The following is an 18,812-nucleotide window of genomic DNA, read 5'->3' as shown; positions in this document are numbered from 1 at the left end:
TATTTGAACACTTGAACAGTTATTTAAAATGCATAAATTGGGACGAAACGCCTAATCAGCTGATATTCGGTGAGAATTAATAATGACATATATTTGTTTTCAATAGTAAAATAATTAATGATGGTTAACGTTTATATTTTTACTTATCGATGATGCTTCTCTGCTTCACTAAACTACAGAACCCAAGATGCATTACGCTTTTACACCAGCAGCGCGACTTCCGGGGCACCAGGTTAAAAGCTGAAATGCTCTACTTGAGCCTATGCACTTCTCAAGCTCTTTCAAGATTGGTGTTTCAGGCGGTTCGCCTTGTATTCAGATATAATTAACTAATCCTAAACAAGCTCTTAAGATGGATGCCGTGAACAGACATCGCTCTCTTTATAAGGGAACCACGCCGCCGTGGAAGGAAACCTATAGGAAGGTGAAAAGTTGTGCAACTAGCTCGGTAGCATGTTGTGGACACAACAAATAATGTTCACGGTTGTTTCTTTGCTTAATCAATAGCGATGTGTGGATCGACTGAGGAACAGTCGATCCCGGCTGTTGGATCGATACCGTCAGATGGAGGAAGGCCCTCAGCCTCCCGGTGCAAAGGGCTCCGTGGTCCAGGAGGTGATGGAGGAAGAGTGGACCGCCCTGCAGTCAGAGGACCGCTCTCTGCCCTCGCTATGGGGGGCAAACGGCCTTGGACAGGTAAGCTCGTTGTGTCCGCGAAATTGATTATGGTGTTGAGCGCAGTAACATTGCTGTCTGCGATTTTCTGGGATGTATATGGATATTTGATCGATAGGTCAACATTGACAGTTTGAGTGTATGCTTTCTTTTTTATTTAACAGATGTTTGGTGCCATGAAGGAATATGATGAACTGGCGATGCTAGAGGAGATCCAAAAGGAGCTCATCTCGCAAGGTACAAAACTCGAGTCTCACAGCAACTCTTACTGTTATGAAATTTGATGTTATTAAATTAGATGTTTCTTCTGGGAATGGCTCAAGATCAGATTTTTTTTGGTTTTATTGTTTGTCAGAGCTTTCCATCATTGAGGAATACGAGAGGAACCAGCAGTTTGAGGAGCAGTACATCTCGTCCATCGTAGAAGGAAGGGAAGAGGATGCCATCCATATTATTTGCCCAATATGCCATGGGTATGCCTTTTGAAATAATCTATGGATTGTTTTCTGTATGAAATGTATTGTTATGTTTGTCTATGATGAACGAAAACTTTTAATCGTAAAAATAGAGTTTTGGAATATTTACATTATGCTGCAGTAAGCATTTTTTGTTCATTCCACTTTTTTAAATGATCTAAATCTGTCTGTCTGTCCGTCTCAGGGTTAAATCAATACATTGGATTTAATCCTGAAACGTTGAAACAGAAAAAAAAAACGTGGGTGAATAAGATGCTCATTGTAGCTTTGTTGTTTTGATGGCAACACATAAATCTATTTCCCGTTTGATCTCTGTGTTCAAGGAACCACTTGACCATCAACAGCCATTTTGTCTCCTGCCCCTGTGGAATGTATATCAACACAAAGGTATGTATCTCTTTTGGTTCTCTAATGGTGTTTTCCATTGGCACATTTTCGCATTGCCAGCCGTGCTGATTTTGAATTTCCACAACCAGTTTAAAAGCCTTGTCCATACCGTACTTGAGGTGGACCATCTCTGACGTCCGACTGCAAACCCCAAACATTCGTGCCAAACAAATCAATCAGGTTTTATGGCAGGCTATAATATAAAACTAAGTAGCCAATGAAAGTGTGAGTGTGGATGTGTCATTGATTCACATGAAATCAACATTGGTGCTACTATCATAGATCACAATAACATTTGTATATTTGAGAATTATCTTTAAAGAGCACCTATTATGCTTTTTCGAATTTAATGGCCTATAAACGTTGTGATTATGATTTATAGTCATGTTTAACCATACTAAAGTGTCAAATAATGACGTACATGCATTAGACGTGTTCCCTGCTGACCGTCTGGGGTGGCTGTGCAGAGCGCTAAACACTAGGGACGCCGGGCGAGATTCACTTGGTTCAAATGTCCGGGATTTATCTACGTAGAACAATCCGGATTTTCCATGTATGGTAATGCTGCGACATGCTCTTCCGAAAGGTAACCAATCACAACGGAGTGGCGTTGGCAGGAGGGGGGGCGAGGGGGCGGAGAAGGACGAAGCCGAGTGTTGACAGAGAAAGCGCTCAGATGAGAGGAAGAGTTTCCCGAAAATCGACATAGTTGTTTGTGCTGTGATTCGTGTCAGGTTGCTCTATAGGAGTCATGAATAAGAAATTAAGACCAGAAAAGTAGTATAATAGGAGATCTTTAATGCATGCGCATGGCTTTTCATTCACTTCTGCAAAGTGCAGTTGTTGACATCCAGGCCAAAAGTATAAAGGTGACTCTAGACTGGGGGGCTAAAAATCCCCCCGCCATTGAAAAAGTTTCAGGACAAGGGCGTTTCATTCTATTTCTAAAATCCCCTTAAACTTTTGGCTAGTTACATTTCTACAAGCCAACTAATTGGACAAGGGGCCACTAGTTCATTTAATCGGAAATTGCCCTTTTTATATTGTGTAGGCAACAATAACAAGCCTGTCAACCAGGCCGATCTCGGTGATTTATTTATGTCAATATATATAATATCTTTCAGCACTGCAACGTCACTCCTGAGGTGGTGCAGAACCTCCTGGAGCTGAGGTTCTCTCAGCACATGGAGGGCTGCGTCCATCACCCTGTGTTCTCCATGGCTGCAGACACAGACACCTCCACAAACCTCGTGCTGAGCTGCCAGGTAACACTGTAGTTATCCAGACTTCTGCATGTGCTGAATATACTTAAGATTGAAATGATGATAACGTTTAGAATTGTCGTGTCTCAAATAGACTGTAGTCCTTACAGCTACATACATAGGCTACATTCGCACTGTGTGCGTATCAATCCCTTAAAACAACAGAACTTATTTTGGGGGTTTAACTGCAAATATCAACCAAAATAGTTTTTATGTTTTTCCTATTATACTTTTTGTGGAAATCGGTTTTCTGATCAAGGTCGGCTATGGAGCAGTGATAATAAAAAAATAAGAATACAATTATATTTGTCACACTCAAAAAAACATTAATAGCCATGCATGCACATTTCATGGTTAGTATGGAGTAAGAATGCATATATTAGTCACACACGTATCTATTAATCTGATCCAAATGTCAATCCGGTCAAGGGTACCTCTGTTAATATATATTTTTTGTTTTTGTGTTGCAGGCTTGTGACTTCTTGTCCATTGTCCTGTGAAAGACCCTGCTGACTCGTCAGATGTATTTTAGTGTATGTTTTATCCGTGACCCTCTTTTGTGCAAATAATATTAAAGAAATATTTTTATATGACGTTTTTCAGTTTATATTTATTTATTTTTATAAGGGGGCAAACACCGGAGTCAGAGCTTAAGGGACACCTGTAACCCACTTGTAGCGTGCGTTAAACTGAAGGGGTGAACTATTCATAAGCTTTAAAAACAACAAATGTTACACAAACTTTAGGTGTATGTAATGTTATAGTATAGTTATAGTTTATATTTTTTCTGTAATGGATTTTTCTTTTGTTTGGCTTTGTTTACAACATCTTTGGCGACGAGAAGTAATTCAGAAAATGTTGAAATGCATCTATCCACTGCATCCCAATGTGAAGTTCGAAAGTATTGAGAAGGTATCAGATAAAGTTTAGTTAACTGAATGAATACGTATGGAAAATAATATTGCGAATGAAAGTAGCAGGAAACATGGAATTATATATATTTTTAAATAGTGCATTCTGCATTTCTGGACGTGATGTTTGATTGCTTCAGAAGGAGCTACCATACCTTTACACTGAGAGAACAAGAGGTGGCAACATTCATGCATCAGGACCTAACCGGAAAACGGGGGGGGCAGAGCTGCAGCCAGAATAGTAAAGATGGCAGCCGTGGCAGTGGCTGAGTTTCAGAGAGCACAGTCTCTGCTCGGAACGGACCGGAATGCCTCTATTGACATCTTGCATTCTATCGGTAAGCGGGGTCATCACCGGGTCCGCTCAAATAGATCCAGACGGGGGGTCCGCTGATGTGTTTTCATTGTGTGTTCAGTGAGGCTAGCTCGAGTGGCTATTAGCGGAGAGTTAGCCGGTTAGCACGGCGCAGAGACTGGTCCACAGCCCCGTTCTCCCACAGTGAGTCAGCAGCAGCAGGTTAGCTTCATACCGGCTAGCCCGCTAGGCTAACGTTGGCCAAATGGCTCTTTCATTGTGAACTTGGGTGACAGTTTGTGTAGTGTGCGTTGGTTTAAAAGGCAGAATCTCTAGCAGCGACCCAGCGCCGGACAGACAAATGTGTATCTATGTATGGAGTGTGAATGACAGTTTCTGTACAACTACTTAGGAATAACTCCTGTCAGCGGTGTGTTGGTGTGTGTATTGTCAGAGCCACAGCGGGGAGATAGTTGTGCACAGTTGGATCCTCTGTTTGACAACTGGAAATGTGTTTTTATTCGCAATTGAGCAATGCCTTGAAAAAAAATCGCTAAATAGTAATTTAGATATTTGTTCACATGAATAGAGAAAGTGAATGTGAGCATTAGAATGCTGTTTGTGATTTAAAAAAAATGGAAGCAGTTAAAGTATTAAGAGTACTTTCAAGTATTTACTTTTATCAGAAGCCTATATGTTGAATACAATGTGGAAATAACAATGCTCCTTTGAAACTTGAGTAACTGGTTGTGTGTGTGTGTGTGTGTGTGTGTGTGTGTGTGTGTGCGTGTGCGTGCGTGTCTGTGTTGTAGTAAAGCGCGACGTGCAGGAGAGCGATGAGGAGGCGGTGCGTGTGAAGGAGCAGAGCATCCTGGAGCTCGGCGCGCTGCTCGCCAAGACCGGACAGGCTGCAGGTATCCATGGCAACACAATATTGCAAGCTTCGCTTCGGTTTTTGCACACAAACGTTTAACTGTGCGCTCGGTCCGGTTTTGGAAGTTACTCCGCGGTCTTCCAGGTCATGACCGATCTATGATGTCATCTTAGGTATCGGTGACGCATCATGTTCAGGCACTAAAGATGGATGGAAAGATATGACAGCTGAGCTGCATGATTGGACCGCCACTTAACTGTGTTTATTGGACGTGCTGTTATTATACTACTGTGAAACATGGCGGAAATAAGTTTAGCACTGCAATCAGCTGCATGTGTATCATCCTTATAGTTCATGTCATTTTCTCCGAGGTGCAGTATAGTTACACAAGTTTGACCAAAGTCATACTTGGGTCACACCTCGTAATGGCTTACTTTCTTTAGTTTGTTTAAACAGTAATGCAGCTGATTATTAAAGCTGTTCATTCTGAAGGCATATGCATGTCTGTTTTTTATTTTATTTCTTGTTCTTGTAGGCGTTCTTAATCACGTGCAGCGGATGTTTTACGGAGGATATAACATTGGCCTTATGTGAAGATTTACCGGCTCTGTTTTGTTTGTTTTTCCTGCATTTGACTAAACCCGACCCCCCGTTCCCCCTCTCCCCCACGGTGCGTCCCCCCCAGAGCTCGGGGGTCTTCTGAAGTATGTGCGGCCCTTCCTCAACTCCATCTCCAAGGCCAAGGCTGCGCGGCTGGTGCGCAGCCTGCTGGACCTCTTCCTGGACATGGAGGCGGCCACCGGCCAGGAGGTGGAGCTCTGTCTCGAGTGCATCGAGTGGGCCAAGACGGAGAAGAGGAAGTTCCTGAGGCAGGCCTTGGAGGTGAGCGGCGGCCTGTGGTGCGTCCTAAACTGAATACCGATTAGCAGGCCGCAATTACTGCCGGGCTCGGATAGTCCGTTATCCGTTCGTTAGGCGGGTATTCCGTTCTCAATTCAGTATTCAAATGCTTAGTTTTTATTTATTTATTTATCTACCATTTTGAGGTCATTAAGTTGATGTGAAGTGCGTTATAAATTTATTATTTATGAATCAAGCGACTGTCTAATTGTGAAATGTATTTAGGCTTCAATACTGTGTCCTTCACAGTATGGTGGAATTATAAAAAGCCTTTTGTCGGTGGAGGCGAATCTCACCATCTGAGAATACAACAAGACATAAGAGGTCAGTCTAGACTCTAGACTGACTAGACAATGGGGAGGTCTATGTGGGAGGAGAAGTGGTTAAGGAGACAGGAAAGGGGAGGACATTGTGTGAGGCGACGACAGTCCACTGGTTCTGGTCCCTTCGTACTTGCTGCATCAGAAACATGCTGGCTCATGAGACATGGCTCCTTGCTCCAAACGAAACCTTTTGCTGTGATTACGTTGTAATTTAATTAAAAGGTGTCAAATGTCAGGGCTTAACATCGTGTGTGATGGTTTAGAAATGCCAGTCTGTCTTCTGTCTGCATGCTCGTGGGTGAAATGCTCTGTGAGACTCTCAGTCCGTCTGTGTTTGACTATTTCATTTGAGACCAATTCCTGACCCATCCTTTCTCTGATTGGTTGGCCCAGTCACCTTTCCTGTCAGCTACTTTCTCGCACACACACTTCGTTCTTCTAAGAAGAGCTTTTTTCTTGGTTGTTTCGATTTTGAAATCGTAGCCGAAGGATGACCCTGAACAGCTCCATATAAATAACCGCTTTGAAACCATTCGAGGAAGGTCGTAACTTGGGCTGTTTTTTCAGCGAATGCCAACAGAGAGGGATCAGCTGAAGGAAGCTCACTTTTCAAAGGAGCCTGGCCTAACCGCGCTGAACAGCAGTGGTGTAGCAAAGGCATAAGCAGAGAGCGTTGAAGGTTTCTCAGTCAAAACACAGGACGACGAATATGAAAACGAAACTTTGAACCACACTGTATTCCCTTTCAAAGAAGGCTACAGAGAATACTTACCTACAGAATACTATTGGAGCCCACAACTCCAACCTCTGTTGTCGGTCCGCTGTATATTACCACCATATAATGGACAGGGCTGAGAGGTAGGAGATGGACTAGACTAGACTGGCCTGGCACTCAGTGTGGTCCAGAGTATGGATGAGCGCCTTAGAGGAAGCAGAGCCTCATCGTCATCCCGGTCGGTTCACCGGGATGACGTTAGTCTGTCCTCGGAACTCTAAACAGCTGGAAAAGCCCTACTTCCACTAGGGGAGTCTGTGGTACTGGATTGATCTGTAAATATTTTATTGGAGGTCCAACTTTGAGGCCTACTTAAGGGACAGATACATTTCACCAATTATATTGTTAATTCTATAATATTGTAAATTTGGTTTCACTGGTGAATTAATGATTGTCTGCAAGTTTACTTATGGTTGCATTTATATTTGCGATGCACAATTTTATTTAAATGACATTTATTTAATGGTATTAGCATCTGTTTTCTTGTTATTTAAATAGCTACAGGAAACGTGAACCATTACGTTTAATTCAGGTTCTGGCACAACTTTAGTTTGAACCGCTCTCCCCCTGCAAGCTGTGAGACGACTGACCGTCCCGTGTCCTCCTCAGACTCGACTCATCTCCCTGTATTTCGACACAAAGCGTTACCCGGAGGCTCTGCAGCTAGGTGAGGGTCTGCTGTCCAGCACGCCGACGTCCATACACATTCCGTTTCTTCCCGTTGCACATCTCTCGATAATAACATCGCAGGTAGCCTAGGATCAATACCACATTACGACAAATCGTAAGCAGTGGAAAATAATTGTCCATCCTTTCATCAAATAAGTGTTTTGTAGAATATACATATGATCATACAAGACTGGCAAACAGTAGTGTGGTCATTGTTCGTCTGTGTCTGATAAAAATAAAAGGGCCACATTAAGGAAATGTGTTTTTGGAGTTTTTGGCAGGAATGTTGTTTTTTTAGGGGGGGTTATATTTTAGAAGTGAATGCTGTTCATCTGTCTCTTTTGAAAAAGTATGGGGACTCTGAGGTAGTTAAGGCGTAATGGGAGTCATTATACTTTTTAGACAAGTCTTTCTTTGTGGATAATGTGGCCAGTACATGTACCTATGCATCCCAAGTTGTACGGCAAAGTTGTACAAACGTACGCCAGATGCACACGTTATGCCCTTCTGAACGTACGTTCCTTCCACCACCCCCAGGCACCCAGTTGCTCCAGGAGCTGAAGAAGATGGACGACAAGGCGCTGCTGGTGGAGGTGCAGCTGCTGGAGAGCAAGACCTACCACGCCCTGAGCAACCTGCCCAAGGCCCGCGCCGCCCTCACCTCCGCACGCACCACGGCCAACGGCATCTACTGCCAGCCCAAGCTGCAGGCCGCGCTCGACATGCAGTCTGGTGAGGGGAACCCGGACGATGCTCCCTCGTGCTTTGAAATGACTTGTTTTACTTTGGTTCGACGCATTGCCCCCTCGTTTACAGATTGGACTTTGTCGTTCAAAGTCCAATCTGTGGCGGGGTCGGCTTAGCTCAGGAGGTAGAGCAGTTGTCTTGTAACCGAAAGGTTACTGTGGCGGGGTCGGCTTAGCTCAGGAGGTAGAGCAGTTGTCTTGTAACCGAAAGGTTGCTGTGGCGGGGTCGGCTTAGCTCGGGAGGGAGAGCAGTTGTCTTGTAACCGAAAGGTTGCTAGTTCGATCCCCAGCTGAGATCCCCAGAGTGTTGATGTGTCCCTGAGCAAGACACTTAACCCTAAACTGCTCCTGGCGAGCTGGCTGTCGCCTTGCATGGTTGACTCTGCCGTCGGTGTGTCAATTTGTGTCTTAACCGATGTAAGTCGCTTTGGATAAAAGCGTGTGCTAAATGCCCTAATGCTAATTCTATTTCAGTTGGGCGATGGTTTCTATGATCAAATTGTCATATCATTATTTTTTGTCATTTTAGCAAATACACAATTGAATTGCCTGCGGGAGGCGGGACTGCAAAAGATCTGTACTCGGCGACCGCTGTGTCTTTCTAACGATGGTGCCTCTTTGAAAAGAGTCTATTGGAAGTGTGTTGAGAGAGGGCAGAGGTGCGCTTTGTGCTCATTTGGGTTACATGTCCTGTTTATCAAACGCAACGCTGACCAATATTGAACGACCCTCGTACTATTAAAACAATGAAAGGTAGATTCACACAACCTGCTGCCACCTCCTCTCCTCAAAACCTGCGTCTCATTACCACTGATCCTCCACCGATATCACTGGTACGGCCGGTCGGGTCAAATTGCAAGAAAGATGTGTGGTTAGATATTGCCATCGCAGGCTCCGGGACGGGGTATGGCGGTCCTGATGGGTACTGGGATACGTTGGCATGGAGGGAGTTTTAGGAGAGGAGAAGCAGGTTTTTGAAGGAGATGCAGCACTTGACGTGAAGGTGCAGGAGTGTGGGGGGGGGGGGGGGGGGCTTTGCGTGGAACCCCTGACAGTTGGAATTAATCCAGAGGGGTTGGTGATGAGTGATGTTGACTGTTGTTTTTGATCTGGCGGAAGGCAGACTTGCTGTGTTGGACTAGAATGACAGGATTGTCTGGAACAAGTACCCAGCCATAAACTCACTCACCCTTTTAGTGTCACTGCCGCCAGTGTATGGCTAGTCTGTTTACTCCCTGTCAAGTTATCGTTAAACTTCTTCGCTCTATTGATTTGGGAATTTTTCCTTCCTTCCTTCCTTCCCTCGCTGTTTCTATTCAAAGAATGCTGCTCCATTGTTTTAAATCGATACCATTTCAACTCTTTCTATTCTGACATAAACGTAAAAGACTACCTCCGCGTTGTACAGGTTGTACATGTAGGCACTGGGAACCTGAGGACCCTCAGTAATGTGTGTCTCCCCCCCTCCCTCAGGGATCATCCATGCGGCGGAGGAGAAGGACTGGAAGACGGCCTACTCCTACTTCTACGAGGCCTTCGAGGGCTACGACTCCATCGACAGCTCCCGGGCCATCACGTCGCTCAAGTACATGCTGCTGTGCAAGATCATGCTCAACCTGTAAGCGGCTGCCCCCTTCTGCCGCCAAATGCACCTGCAGACACTAAAACAACCCCGCACTCACAAGCGGTTCCAGTATCAATGTCAACCAGATGAGTGACGTCGCTGCGATGCAGTTTCATGGCATTTTATCAGCCGTACGCAGCGACCCGAATAAGATAATTATGTATACCTACGGCGCATGAGAATCGCTCACGCCGAGATGTCACGGTGTATGTTCAACAGCCTGTTTAATAAGTGTGTTCAACGTGCTGAGGATGGCTTGTTGACCCACAGGCGTAGAGCTCTGGCTCTGCCTCTCCACCTGCGTGAGATGGTGCAGGTGGAGGTCAGGTTTGGTTCAAAGGCTTTGAGCGGATCGGGCCCGATAATAATTCCCCCTAAAGGTCAGGGACAGTTAAAGTCAGGCGTCTGGCTCAGGGACACCTAGCCAGGAGCCGTGGATGGGACATGACCTGGTCTGTCTCCAGAGCCACTTCAGACCCTGACTCGTGGCAGAGAGCTGATGGGTCTGTCTGGGGTGTCTCTCCCTCCCCTGCAGGCCAGACGAGGTTCACTCTCTGATTGGAGGAAAACTGGCACTCCGGCATGCTGGCAGACAGGTAAGAGTGTGTGTGTGTGTGTGTGTGTGTGTGTGTGTGTGTGTGTGTGTGTGTGTGTGTGTGTGTGTGTGTGTGTGTGTGTGTGTGTGTGTGTGTGTGTGTGTGTGTGTGTGTGTGTGTGTGTGTGTGTCTTCATATCACAGATGGAACCGTGCACCCCTCATATAGTGTTCCGGCTGTAGATTAATTCGGAGTGAAACCCTTTAACTACAACGGTTCAATAAATGTACGCCACGTTACCTTAAAACTGGTGTTTATAAATGGATTACCACACAAAATGCGAATGGCGACATTAGGAATACTGAAAAACGCTGCTGTGAATGCTCCAAACATGCAAAATATTACATATTAATTATAATCATTCAATAATGTTTGTGAATACTTCTGTCTTTCTCCCGTTCCCTCAGACAGAGTCACTCAAATGTGTCGCACAGGCCAGCAAGAACAGATCCCTGGCAGACTTTGAAAAGGTACGCTGTTCCTCTACAGTGCCCAGGCTGCTACGGTTTGAATCCTCCACTGTAGGAGTGAGCACACTGACACGGATGCCCTTCATAGTGAGCCCGCGGCTAGGCCGATAGTGATCATCGCGACCAACCGCGTTCTGTCTGTAATGTGATCCGTGAATACAACTCATTCATCCTAGACGTTTCACAAGTTGACGCAGGGAGCAGAAAATTGCTGTGTAAATGGTGGTTTATTTATTAATGTTTCACATTAATTAATAATAATAATCATTGATCCGTTTTTTATAAGGCTTTTCCAAGTACTCAAAGACGCTTTACAAATAAGAAAGGAATACATACAGACAGTACAGACGATCAAACAAAAGTGAAAAATATAAACAACACCACAATAATAGGCAACACATTAAGAGAGCGGGAGAGAGTGGAAGATGGCGGAGGATGATTTGTCAAATGTTGTAGGTGGTCCTGAAGAGATAGGTTTTAAGTTTAAGTAGGTTTTTGGTCAATTAAGTCAGGTATCACTACCCCCGGAACATTTTTAACGAATATATTGGTAAGTTCAAAGATGTCTGATTGTAATAAAAAAGCAAAACTTAGTATCTATCCTTCTCCAATGTAATGTGTCTTGATGCATGTGCTCATGTGTTCTGTCGTAGCGTGAACGTGACCTTACTGTGTCGTGACCTAAATGCCCCCCCCCCCCCACCTCAGGCGCTGACAGAGTACAAGCGGGAGCTGAGGGACGACCCCATCATCAGCACCCACCTGGACACCCTGTACGACACCCTGCTTGAGCAGAACCTCATCAGGGTCATCGAGCCCTTCTCGAGGGTCCAGGTAGGACCCCCCCCGCCCCCTCAACTGATCCGATAACGGACGTTGCTGCTTGAGAATGTGGTGGCAAGTCGTGGTCGTTGTTGTGCCTGTGTTCATGGTTTTCCTGTTCTCTTTCTCTCCCCAGATAGCACACATTTCCACATTAATCAAACTCGGCAAGGTGAGATTTTTGAATTTGAGTCTTAATGTTTTGGATGTTTTGTATCACGAGTTGCAAATGTTGAGAGACAAAGTATGAAGGGGTTTTGCGTTTGTTTGTTCGACAGGGAGACGTAGAGAGGAAGCTGTCACAGATGATCTTGGATGAGAAGTTCCACGGTAGGCATATGAGGTCAAATCAGCCATCTGTACTGAATGAAGAAGGGCCGGCCAGGCATCGATTAAGTATCGCAATTTCTTGCTTCTGCAATAATTATTCAGGTTAAATCAAATTTGAGCCCTGAAAAATATCTATAAATATCTTCATTGAAAGAGCGAGGATTCATTCACTATCGGCGCGAATGATGACTAAGAGTCAAATTAATCGTGGGCAGCCCTAGCATTGACCAACACTTGTTCAGCGTATAAAAACTGTCTTGTACTTCACTTTCCTCAAAGTATCTCTCCACCCTCTGCATTAAAAAACCCTTCAGATCAAAATCTCCCGCAGTGCATTCGAACGATCTCGATGTCGAGATAATCACATGCTTCCCGCTAATTAGAAACTGCGAGTTAATTACAGCTCTGCGTTGGGTCTCTCCGGCTACTGCATATAGCGTTTTTACGACCGCGAAGTCGATGAGATTGAGTGTTAAGGACCCGACGCATCGGCAGATGGGGCGCGACAGACTGTCTGAGCGCGACGGGAAGCGCACCGGGGGGTGAACAGGATGTGGTGCCGTGTGCCCTCCAGGGATCCTGGACCAGGGCGCGGGGGTGTTGATCATCTTCAGCGAGCCGCTGGTGGACAAGACGTACGAGGCGGCGCTGGAGACCGTGCAGAACATGAGCAAAGTGGTGGACTCCCTGTACAACAAGGCCAAGACGCTGACATAGGTGGGTGCCGTGCCGGAGTGTCGGTGCGTACGGAGGAGTCGTCCGACACCCCCGGGGGGGGGGTGTGGGGGCCCCTTTGTTTGGGAGTATGTAAAGCGTGTTCAAACTTGAGGGAAGAGCCAGACGGTTCTCGGTGGCTCTCTAGGGCGTCTCTGAGGTATGGGCACTGGGTGTGCCCCTTCCCAAGAATAACAAATACATGTTGGTGCCTTTTCACACAATTCTGTCTTTATGTTAACATTCAATTTTATTTTTATAGGACTTGATCACCATTTCGGTCTCAAAGGGCTTGACAGGCCAAAGGTGTATGACACATTGGCACCTAGAGTACATTTAGAACATGAGAGATTGTAGTTTGATTGCAAAACCAAACGCCTTTTTTTTAAATGGACAGATTTCTTACAGTTTAGGCTTCTTCTAAAGTCAATATTTCATACACTATTAGATCAATGATATCGATATTCATCATGTTTTCTCCCAAATATCAAGGAAATCTCTGGGAACTGTGTGAAACATCGTGCAATGTGTCAACAGAACTAATCTGATGGACAAATCGACTCTCAATGATCTGATGAGATTATCTTTTATTATGTCCTACCGCATCTCCTGCTAAACATTGCGGTCCTTTCCTTGTCCAATCCCTCAAATGAAAAACACTACAGCCGTTATGTCTGGGAAATACTCTTAACTTATAGTTGTGATGGTAACTGATATACAACTTCATAAATAAATAGAAAAAAAAACAATGCTGCTCTATTTCGAGACACAAGGGTGTGAAGTAACGGTAAACGTTTCTGAGATCCTAAAAATAAAAACTTGATATAAACGCGGATGAAGATCCCCGACCGGCTTCGGTGTCCCACATCGGGCAGAACGCCCCCAGAGGAATATCACGGGCACTGCACGCTCGTTGGAATCTTCCCTTTTGGGGTCCGGCCCAGTCCAGTCGATGATGTGAACGGGACCGACCGACGTGACCTGTCCTGACCCCGGTCGGTCCTGATGTGTGTTCCGTCTGTCCTTCCAGGGAGGGGGAGGGCCCGCCCACTGTCTCCGGGGTCCAGAGGGACGGCGGCCGGTCGGAGCCAGCCGCCGCGACCTCGCAACCAACCCTGGGCCAGCAACGAGCGGAGGATGCAAAACTAAACACGGCCAATCAGACTCTGTAACCAACCCAGCGGCCAGTGAAATCAGATGTGTGTGTGTGTGTGGGGGGGGGGGGGGGGGGGCTCATCGACCAAAAGGAAACAACCAATGTGATCACCCCCCACCCCCACCCCCTCAAAACTTGTTTCCATCCTCCCCTCTTCTTCACGTCTGACTGGTTAGCGCTGCTGCACAGGGCTCCCCCCATGGACCAATCCTGGCACTGCGCTCATCTCTCTACCGACCACAGGTTGCCAATCCACACTGTGGTAGCCTCTCCTTCCCCCTTACCTTTCTCCCTCTCTCTCTTTCTGTCTCTCGCACTCTCTCTCTCTCTGTCTCTCTCTCTCTCATGCTCTCTCGCTCTCTCTCGCTCTCTCTCTCTCTGTCTCTCTCTCTCTCATGCGCTCTCACTCTCTCTCGCTCTCTCTCTCTCCCCCCCGTCTCTCTCTCTCTGTCTCTCTCTCTGTCTCTCACTCTCGCACTCGCTCTCTATCTCACTCGCTCTCTATCTCTATCTGCGCTGGTGATCAGGGAATCATGTAAGAAAAAGTTACCAATAAAACCCCCCCCCCACCCCCCCCCCCCACCATATTTAGTGCAAATACATTTTATGAAAAGAAGTCTACACCAAGATGTGTGAGCGAAACAAGTGTGCACTGGGATGGAGGCCGTAACCGCGGCGACCGACTCCAGCTTCCCCCTTCAGTTCCATTCCATTCGCCAAGCCTCCTCTGTGAAGACTTCGACCTCGTAACGTTTATAGTTCTAGTTTTTTTTTTTTCCACCTCCTGGTTTAGCCACAGAGGCACCCCCTCTCTCTCTCTCTCTCTCCCTCGCTCTCTCATTCTCGTTCTCTCGCTCTTTACCACCAATAAAGAAAAACAACTGTTTGGGAGAAGAGCAAAAAAAAAAATGTCTTTCACTCCTCCTGTCTTCTCTTCGCCATGCACAATATACACATGCGTTGAACTTTAACCCCTTCTGCCCTTTTTTTTTGTTTTAAAGAAAGTTGTGATTTCGGGACACCTGGGGTACGAACCTGCACACCGCGATGTGCAAAGAGGCACATTGCATCAGGTTGAACATTTGTCGGTGTGCTGCACGGTTTTCTTTTTATCTTTTTATTATTTTGGATTATGGCATAATGCAATGTCAACAACCTCTCTCTCTCTCTCTCTCGCTCTCCCCTATCCTCTCTCTGCCCCCTCTCTCCTCCCTCGCTCTGTAACTAACTCTCCAAAACGTCCCCATTTGTATATATTGTTGCCAACCACTTGTTTCCAAACCAACTCGGACGCCCTCCTGCCTCAACACTGTTGGTTCTCTTTCTTCTCCAACCGTAAGGAACCGAACCAACGCGTCCCCTTTAACCGCGGCGGCCGAGTCGAGGAAACCTGTACGAGCCCTGACAACGGGAAGACTCGTCTGAGACCCGTTAGTGTCTGAACTAAGAGACCAGAGGGGGGAGGGGGGGTGTACATGACGCTGTATGGGATCAAGGGCCGGGGAGGATCAGACGACATGATACAAAAAGAAATAGAAATGCTAATAAAATAAAATATTAAGCTGATGTTTTTGTGACGTTTTTCTTGACTGTCTACTTTTGGTTACTTTTATGTATGATATTTGTCGAGTAAACCTTTAAAAAGAATGAGGGCATGAGTTGAGGCTAGTATTGGAGCTTTTATTGTGGAAATGCAGTGTTTAAAATGCTATGAGTTATTCTGTTATTTGTGTCAGAATCTACCTATCTTTTTCATCTTATTATGCCTCATCAATGATTAAACACGAAATTAGACTAATGTATTGCGTATCTATTTTTATTTTTATTTAAATTTCACAATTCATCGCAGAGTCAACTGGATGTCCGAGCTCATGCCCTAATAACCACAAACAAATAATATCTTTCCTGATATTGACTCGGAGCAGGGCCATTAGCATTTGAAAAGTCGTATAGATCTTGTCTTAAGTGGGGGTCTGGGGGCCATTTGGGCCTTGTCGTTGCATTTGAATGGGGATGAGGCTACACCTTATCACAACCTCATTATGCTCAGTGCTTAAACCCGCCGAGCATGGCATACGGAGCGTACTAACCAACCAACTAACTCAGAAACTGGTTTGTTTATTATCTTGTATCTTGGCGAGAATATGGAGCCTGCGCTCTGAATAAAAAGTAATGAGACGTGGAGTTTACAGTCTCCCCGGCCCTGTGTATGTGCTCATCAGAGAGAGAGAGAGAGAGAGAGAGAGGGGAGGGGGGGGGGGGGGGGAGAGAGAGAGAGTAACTGGAGGTTTCTGCGGGGAGGAGAGGGTAGCCAGACAGGCGACAGTCAGGGACGTCTGGCCCTCGGGGCGAAGGCAGGGAGCGAATGCCCCGCCGAGGGAGCCAATGGGAAGGCGCTATTCCGTCCTCTGCCGTGCACTGCTCGGCGCGCCCTGTAATTTGGAGTTCCAGTTGGGTTGGGTGCCGCCACAGTGAACAGCTTCGTCAGGGGACTAGAGAGAGAGAGAGAGAGAGAAAAAAAAAGAGATCCTACTTGCATCGGATTTCTAACCCGTCACAATTAAGAAAACAAACATCGAGAGACTTTGGGGGAGCCATCATCTGATAATCCTAATCTATTAGTCCCGGGACGAGTTTTTGATCTTCGATTTGGACCATGAATGGACAATCTGCGTCCTGCTTCGAAGTGGATAAGAAGCCCTTCCTGGCCGGTAACTCTCTCCCAGGGACGAAGGAGTCGCCGACTCTCCCGGAGTCTTCCTCCACGGACCTGGGCTTCTACAGCGGCCACGGGAGCCTCCAGCAGCAGCAACACCACGGCCAGCAGCACGACTTCTACCCGGCACAGCAGCAGTCGTTCGCAGGCCAGCCCCTCAACCCCTACTCGTACCACCATCACCACTACAACCTGAGCGGGCCGTACTCCACAGGTAAAGCCGAGTACCCCCCCTACCCGTCGCCCCCTTACCGCCAGCAAGGAGCATTCAGCCGGGCGGGGAAGTCACCGTTGGAGGATCTCGGTGAGTTTGGAAAGCCTGCGACGCACACACACACACACACACACACGCGCACGCACGCACGCCAGCACAAAGACAGTTGTGTCCACATTTGATGGACTGTCGATCGGAGAGAACGTGCGAGACAGTGAGACGGTAGTTCATGCAAACGAAGTGGGAGTTTAGTGGGATCCTGTTGTTGGGTGTGTGGATAGATTCGAGTCAGCGAAACCAAACCAAATCCTCAGTTTGGACCTGAATATTCGGCTGCAATAAAGTGTCCTGTTGCCTTATCCAGCATTACGCACGACGAGATGGAGACGACTTCTGTGCCATAAATGGACTGAGGTCCTCTCAGGGGTCCACATGAAACACCTGAAACAGTCCCATGTAAAACCGAACATTACAATTAAACATAAACATTCAAATCATCTACACAAGCTTCAGACAGTAATGTCTAAAACTTTTTTTTGTTGTTTATTTTTAATGTGACTTGAATGTGGACATAAGAAGATAAGATATACCACATTAGATTCGATTCCAGAAGAAACACAAGTTGACATGCTGATATAGCTCGGCAGTTTGACATTCCAGTTGGGAATTGACTGTTCTGGCCCCAGGGCATTGGCCCGGGGCCACCTCAGGTGCCGCAACACGTCACGGCTGATCTTTGACTCATTCCGGTACGGCGGACTTTATCACGCAACGTTTCGCGCTCTCGTTTTATGATTTATTCATTCCTTATTGCTCAGGCGGCAGGAGACACGCTCTAGGCCTGACAAAAACGAAAGAAGTGCAGCCTACGGGATTAACATGCAAAACACACACGCACGCACACACACACACACACACACACACACACACACACACACACACACACACACACACACACACACACACACACACACACACACACACACAACACACATACACACATCTAGATCCAGCGTCTGTGGTAAACACACACGCACACACACACACACACACACACACACACACACACACACACACACACACACACAAACACACATACACGCATCTAGATCCAGCGTCTGTGGTAAACACACGCACACACACACACACACACACACACACACACACACACACACACACACACACACACACACACACACACACACACACACACACACACACACACACACACACACACATACACACACGCACACACCAAAATTATACGTTTAGAGTGGCGATGGAATTTCTTTGAAACTCTGTGCTTGTGGCAGCCGCATCTATTTATACTGAGCTACTACAGCCTGTGCGGCTGTAAGGGCCCATCCATCCATCAAGAGCACTCGTCTGACATGTTGGACGTTCTCCTACAAGGGTTATTCAATCCAAAGTGGTTCATCATAACTCGGATCGTCCCGATTTGAACGTCCCCTTACGTCCGTCTTCCTCTTCCTTTTCAGTGAAAGAGGAACCAGAGGTGGAGGTTCGCATGGTCAACGGGAAGCCCAAGAAGATCCGCAAGCCCCGCACCATCTACTCCAGCTACCAGCTGGCCGCCCTGCAGCGGCGCTTCCAGACTGCACAGTACCTGGCCCTACCCGAGCGGGCCGAGCTGGCCGCCCAGCTGGGCCTGACGCAGACTCAGGTAGCGCCCCCAATCTGTCGCACATCTGCTGGACGAGACTGGGCTGGAGGCCTCCAGCCAACAACAAGACGGCGCAATGTTAATCTAATGAAAGACTTTAGACAGAGATTTTAATGGTGACAGCAAACTGTCACCGAATTTAATTAAACAAAATATAATTTTGTTTAATTAAATGATCTTATGTGCAGCTTAA

At 46.4% G+C, this 18,812-nt stretch overlaps 3 protein-coding genes across 3 annotated transcripts in view; all 3 read left to right on the top strand.

Annotated features, from left to right (window-relative positions):
* The first annotated feature begins 211 nt into the window (after positions 1-211).
* Positions 212-3,391, top strand: rpain (RPA interacting protein). The gene is made up of 7 exons (XM_060074029.1): positions 212-424; positions 508-696; positions 840-912; positions 1,031-1,148; positions 1,475-1,538; positions 2,663-2,803; positions 3,271-3,391. The coding sequence occupies exons 1-7, from the start codon at positions 353-355 to the stop codon at positions 3,298-3,300; spliced, it is 687 nt and encodes a 228-aa protein (XP_059930012.1). The 5' UTR covers positions 212-352; the 3' UTR covers positions 3,301-3,391.
* A 517-nt stretch (positions 3,392-3,908) lies between these two features.
* Positions 3,909-15,001, top strand: LOC132473555 (26S proteasome non-ATPase regulatory subunit 11A). Its single transcript, XM_060073757.1, has 13 exons — positions 3,909-4,049; positions 4,819-4,920; positions 5,566-5,762; positions 7,488-7,545; positions 8,085-8,279; positions 9,767-9,911; positions 10,453-10,513; positions 10,921-10,983; positions 11,692-11,817; positions 11,942-11,977; positions 12,084-12,135; positions 12,710-12,852; positions 13,880-15,001. The coding sequence occupies exons 1-12, from the start codon at positions 3,959-3,961 to the stop codon at positions 12,850-12,852; spliced, it is 1,269 nt and encodes a 422-aa protein (XP_059929740.1). The 5' UTR covers positions 3,909-3,958; the 3' UTR covers positions 13,880-15,001.
* A 1,439-nt stretch (positions 15,002-16,440) lies between these two features.
* LOC132473594 (homeobox protein Dlx3b-like) overlaps positions 16,441-18,812 on the top strand; it is a 3,982-nt gene continuing 1,610 nt past the window's right edge. The window contains exons 1-2 of the mRNA XM_060073804.1: positions 16,441-17,025; positions 18,435-18,619. Of these exons, the coding sequence (XP_059929787.1) occupies positions 16,662-17,025; positions 18,435-18,619 (549 nt within the window). The 5' untranslated portion in view covers positions 16,441-16,661. The remainder of the gene's footprint in view (positions 17,026-18,434; positions 18,620-18,812) is intronic.

The sequence above is a fragment of the Gadus macrocephalus genome, chromosome 2 (assembly GCF_031168955.1).
Source record: "Gadus macrocephalus chromosome 2, ASM3116895v1".
Classification (NCBI taxonomy): Eukaryota; Metazoa; Chordata; class Actinopteri; order Gadiformes; family Gadidae; genus Gadus; species Gadus macrocephalus.
This window is presented reverse-complemented; position numbering and strand designations above follow the sequence as displayed.

What these genes read in the sequence shown, in the direction of transcription:
- LOC132473555 (XM_060073757.1), top strand. Translation starts at nt 3,959, where the DNA reads ATGGCAGCCGTGGCAGTGGCTGAGTTTCAGAGAGCACAGTCTCTGCTC. An exon ending in TCCGGCATGCTGGCAGACAG is followed by an intron (nt 10,514 to 10,920) that starts GTAAGAGTGTGT and finishes CCGTTCCCTCAG; the next exon opens with ACAGAGTCACTCAAATGTGT. An exon ending in CCCTGGCAGACTTTGAAAAG is followed by an intron (nt 10,984 to 11,691) that starts GTACGCTGTTCC and finishes CCCCCACCTCAG; the next exon opens with GCGCTGACAGAGTACAAGCG.
- rpain (XM_060074029.1), top strand. Translation starts at nt 353, where the DNA reads ATGGATGCCGTGAACAGACATCGCTCTCTTTATAAGGGAACCACGCCG. An exon ending in GGAAGGAAACCTATAGGAAG is followed by an intron (nt 425 to 507) that starts GTGAAAAGTTGT and finishes CTTAATCAATAG; the next exon opens with CGATGTGTGGATCGACTGAG. An exon ending in AAAGGAGCTCATCTCGCAAG is followed by an intron (nt 913 to 1,030) that starts GTACAAAACTCG and finishes ATTGTTTGTCAG; the next exon opens with AGCTTTCCATCATTGAGGAA.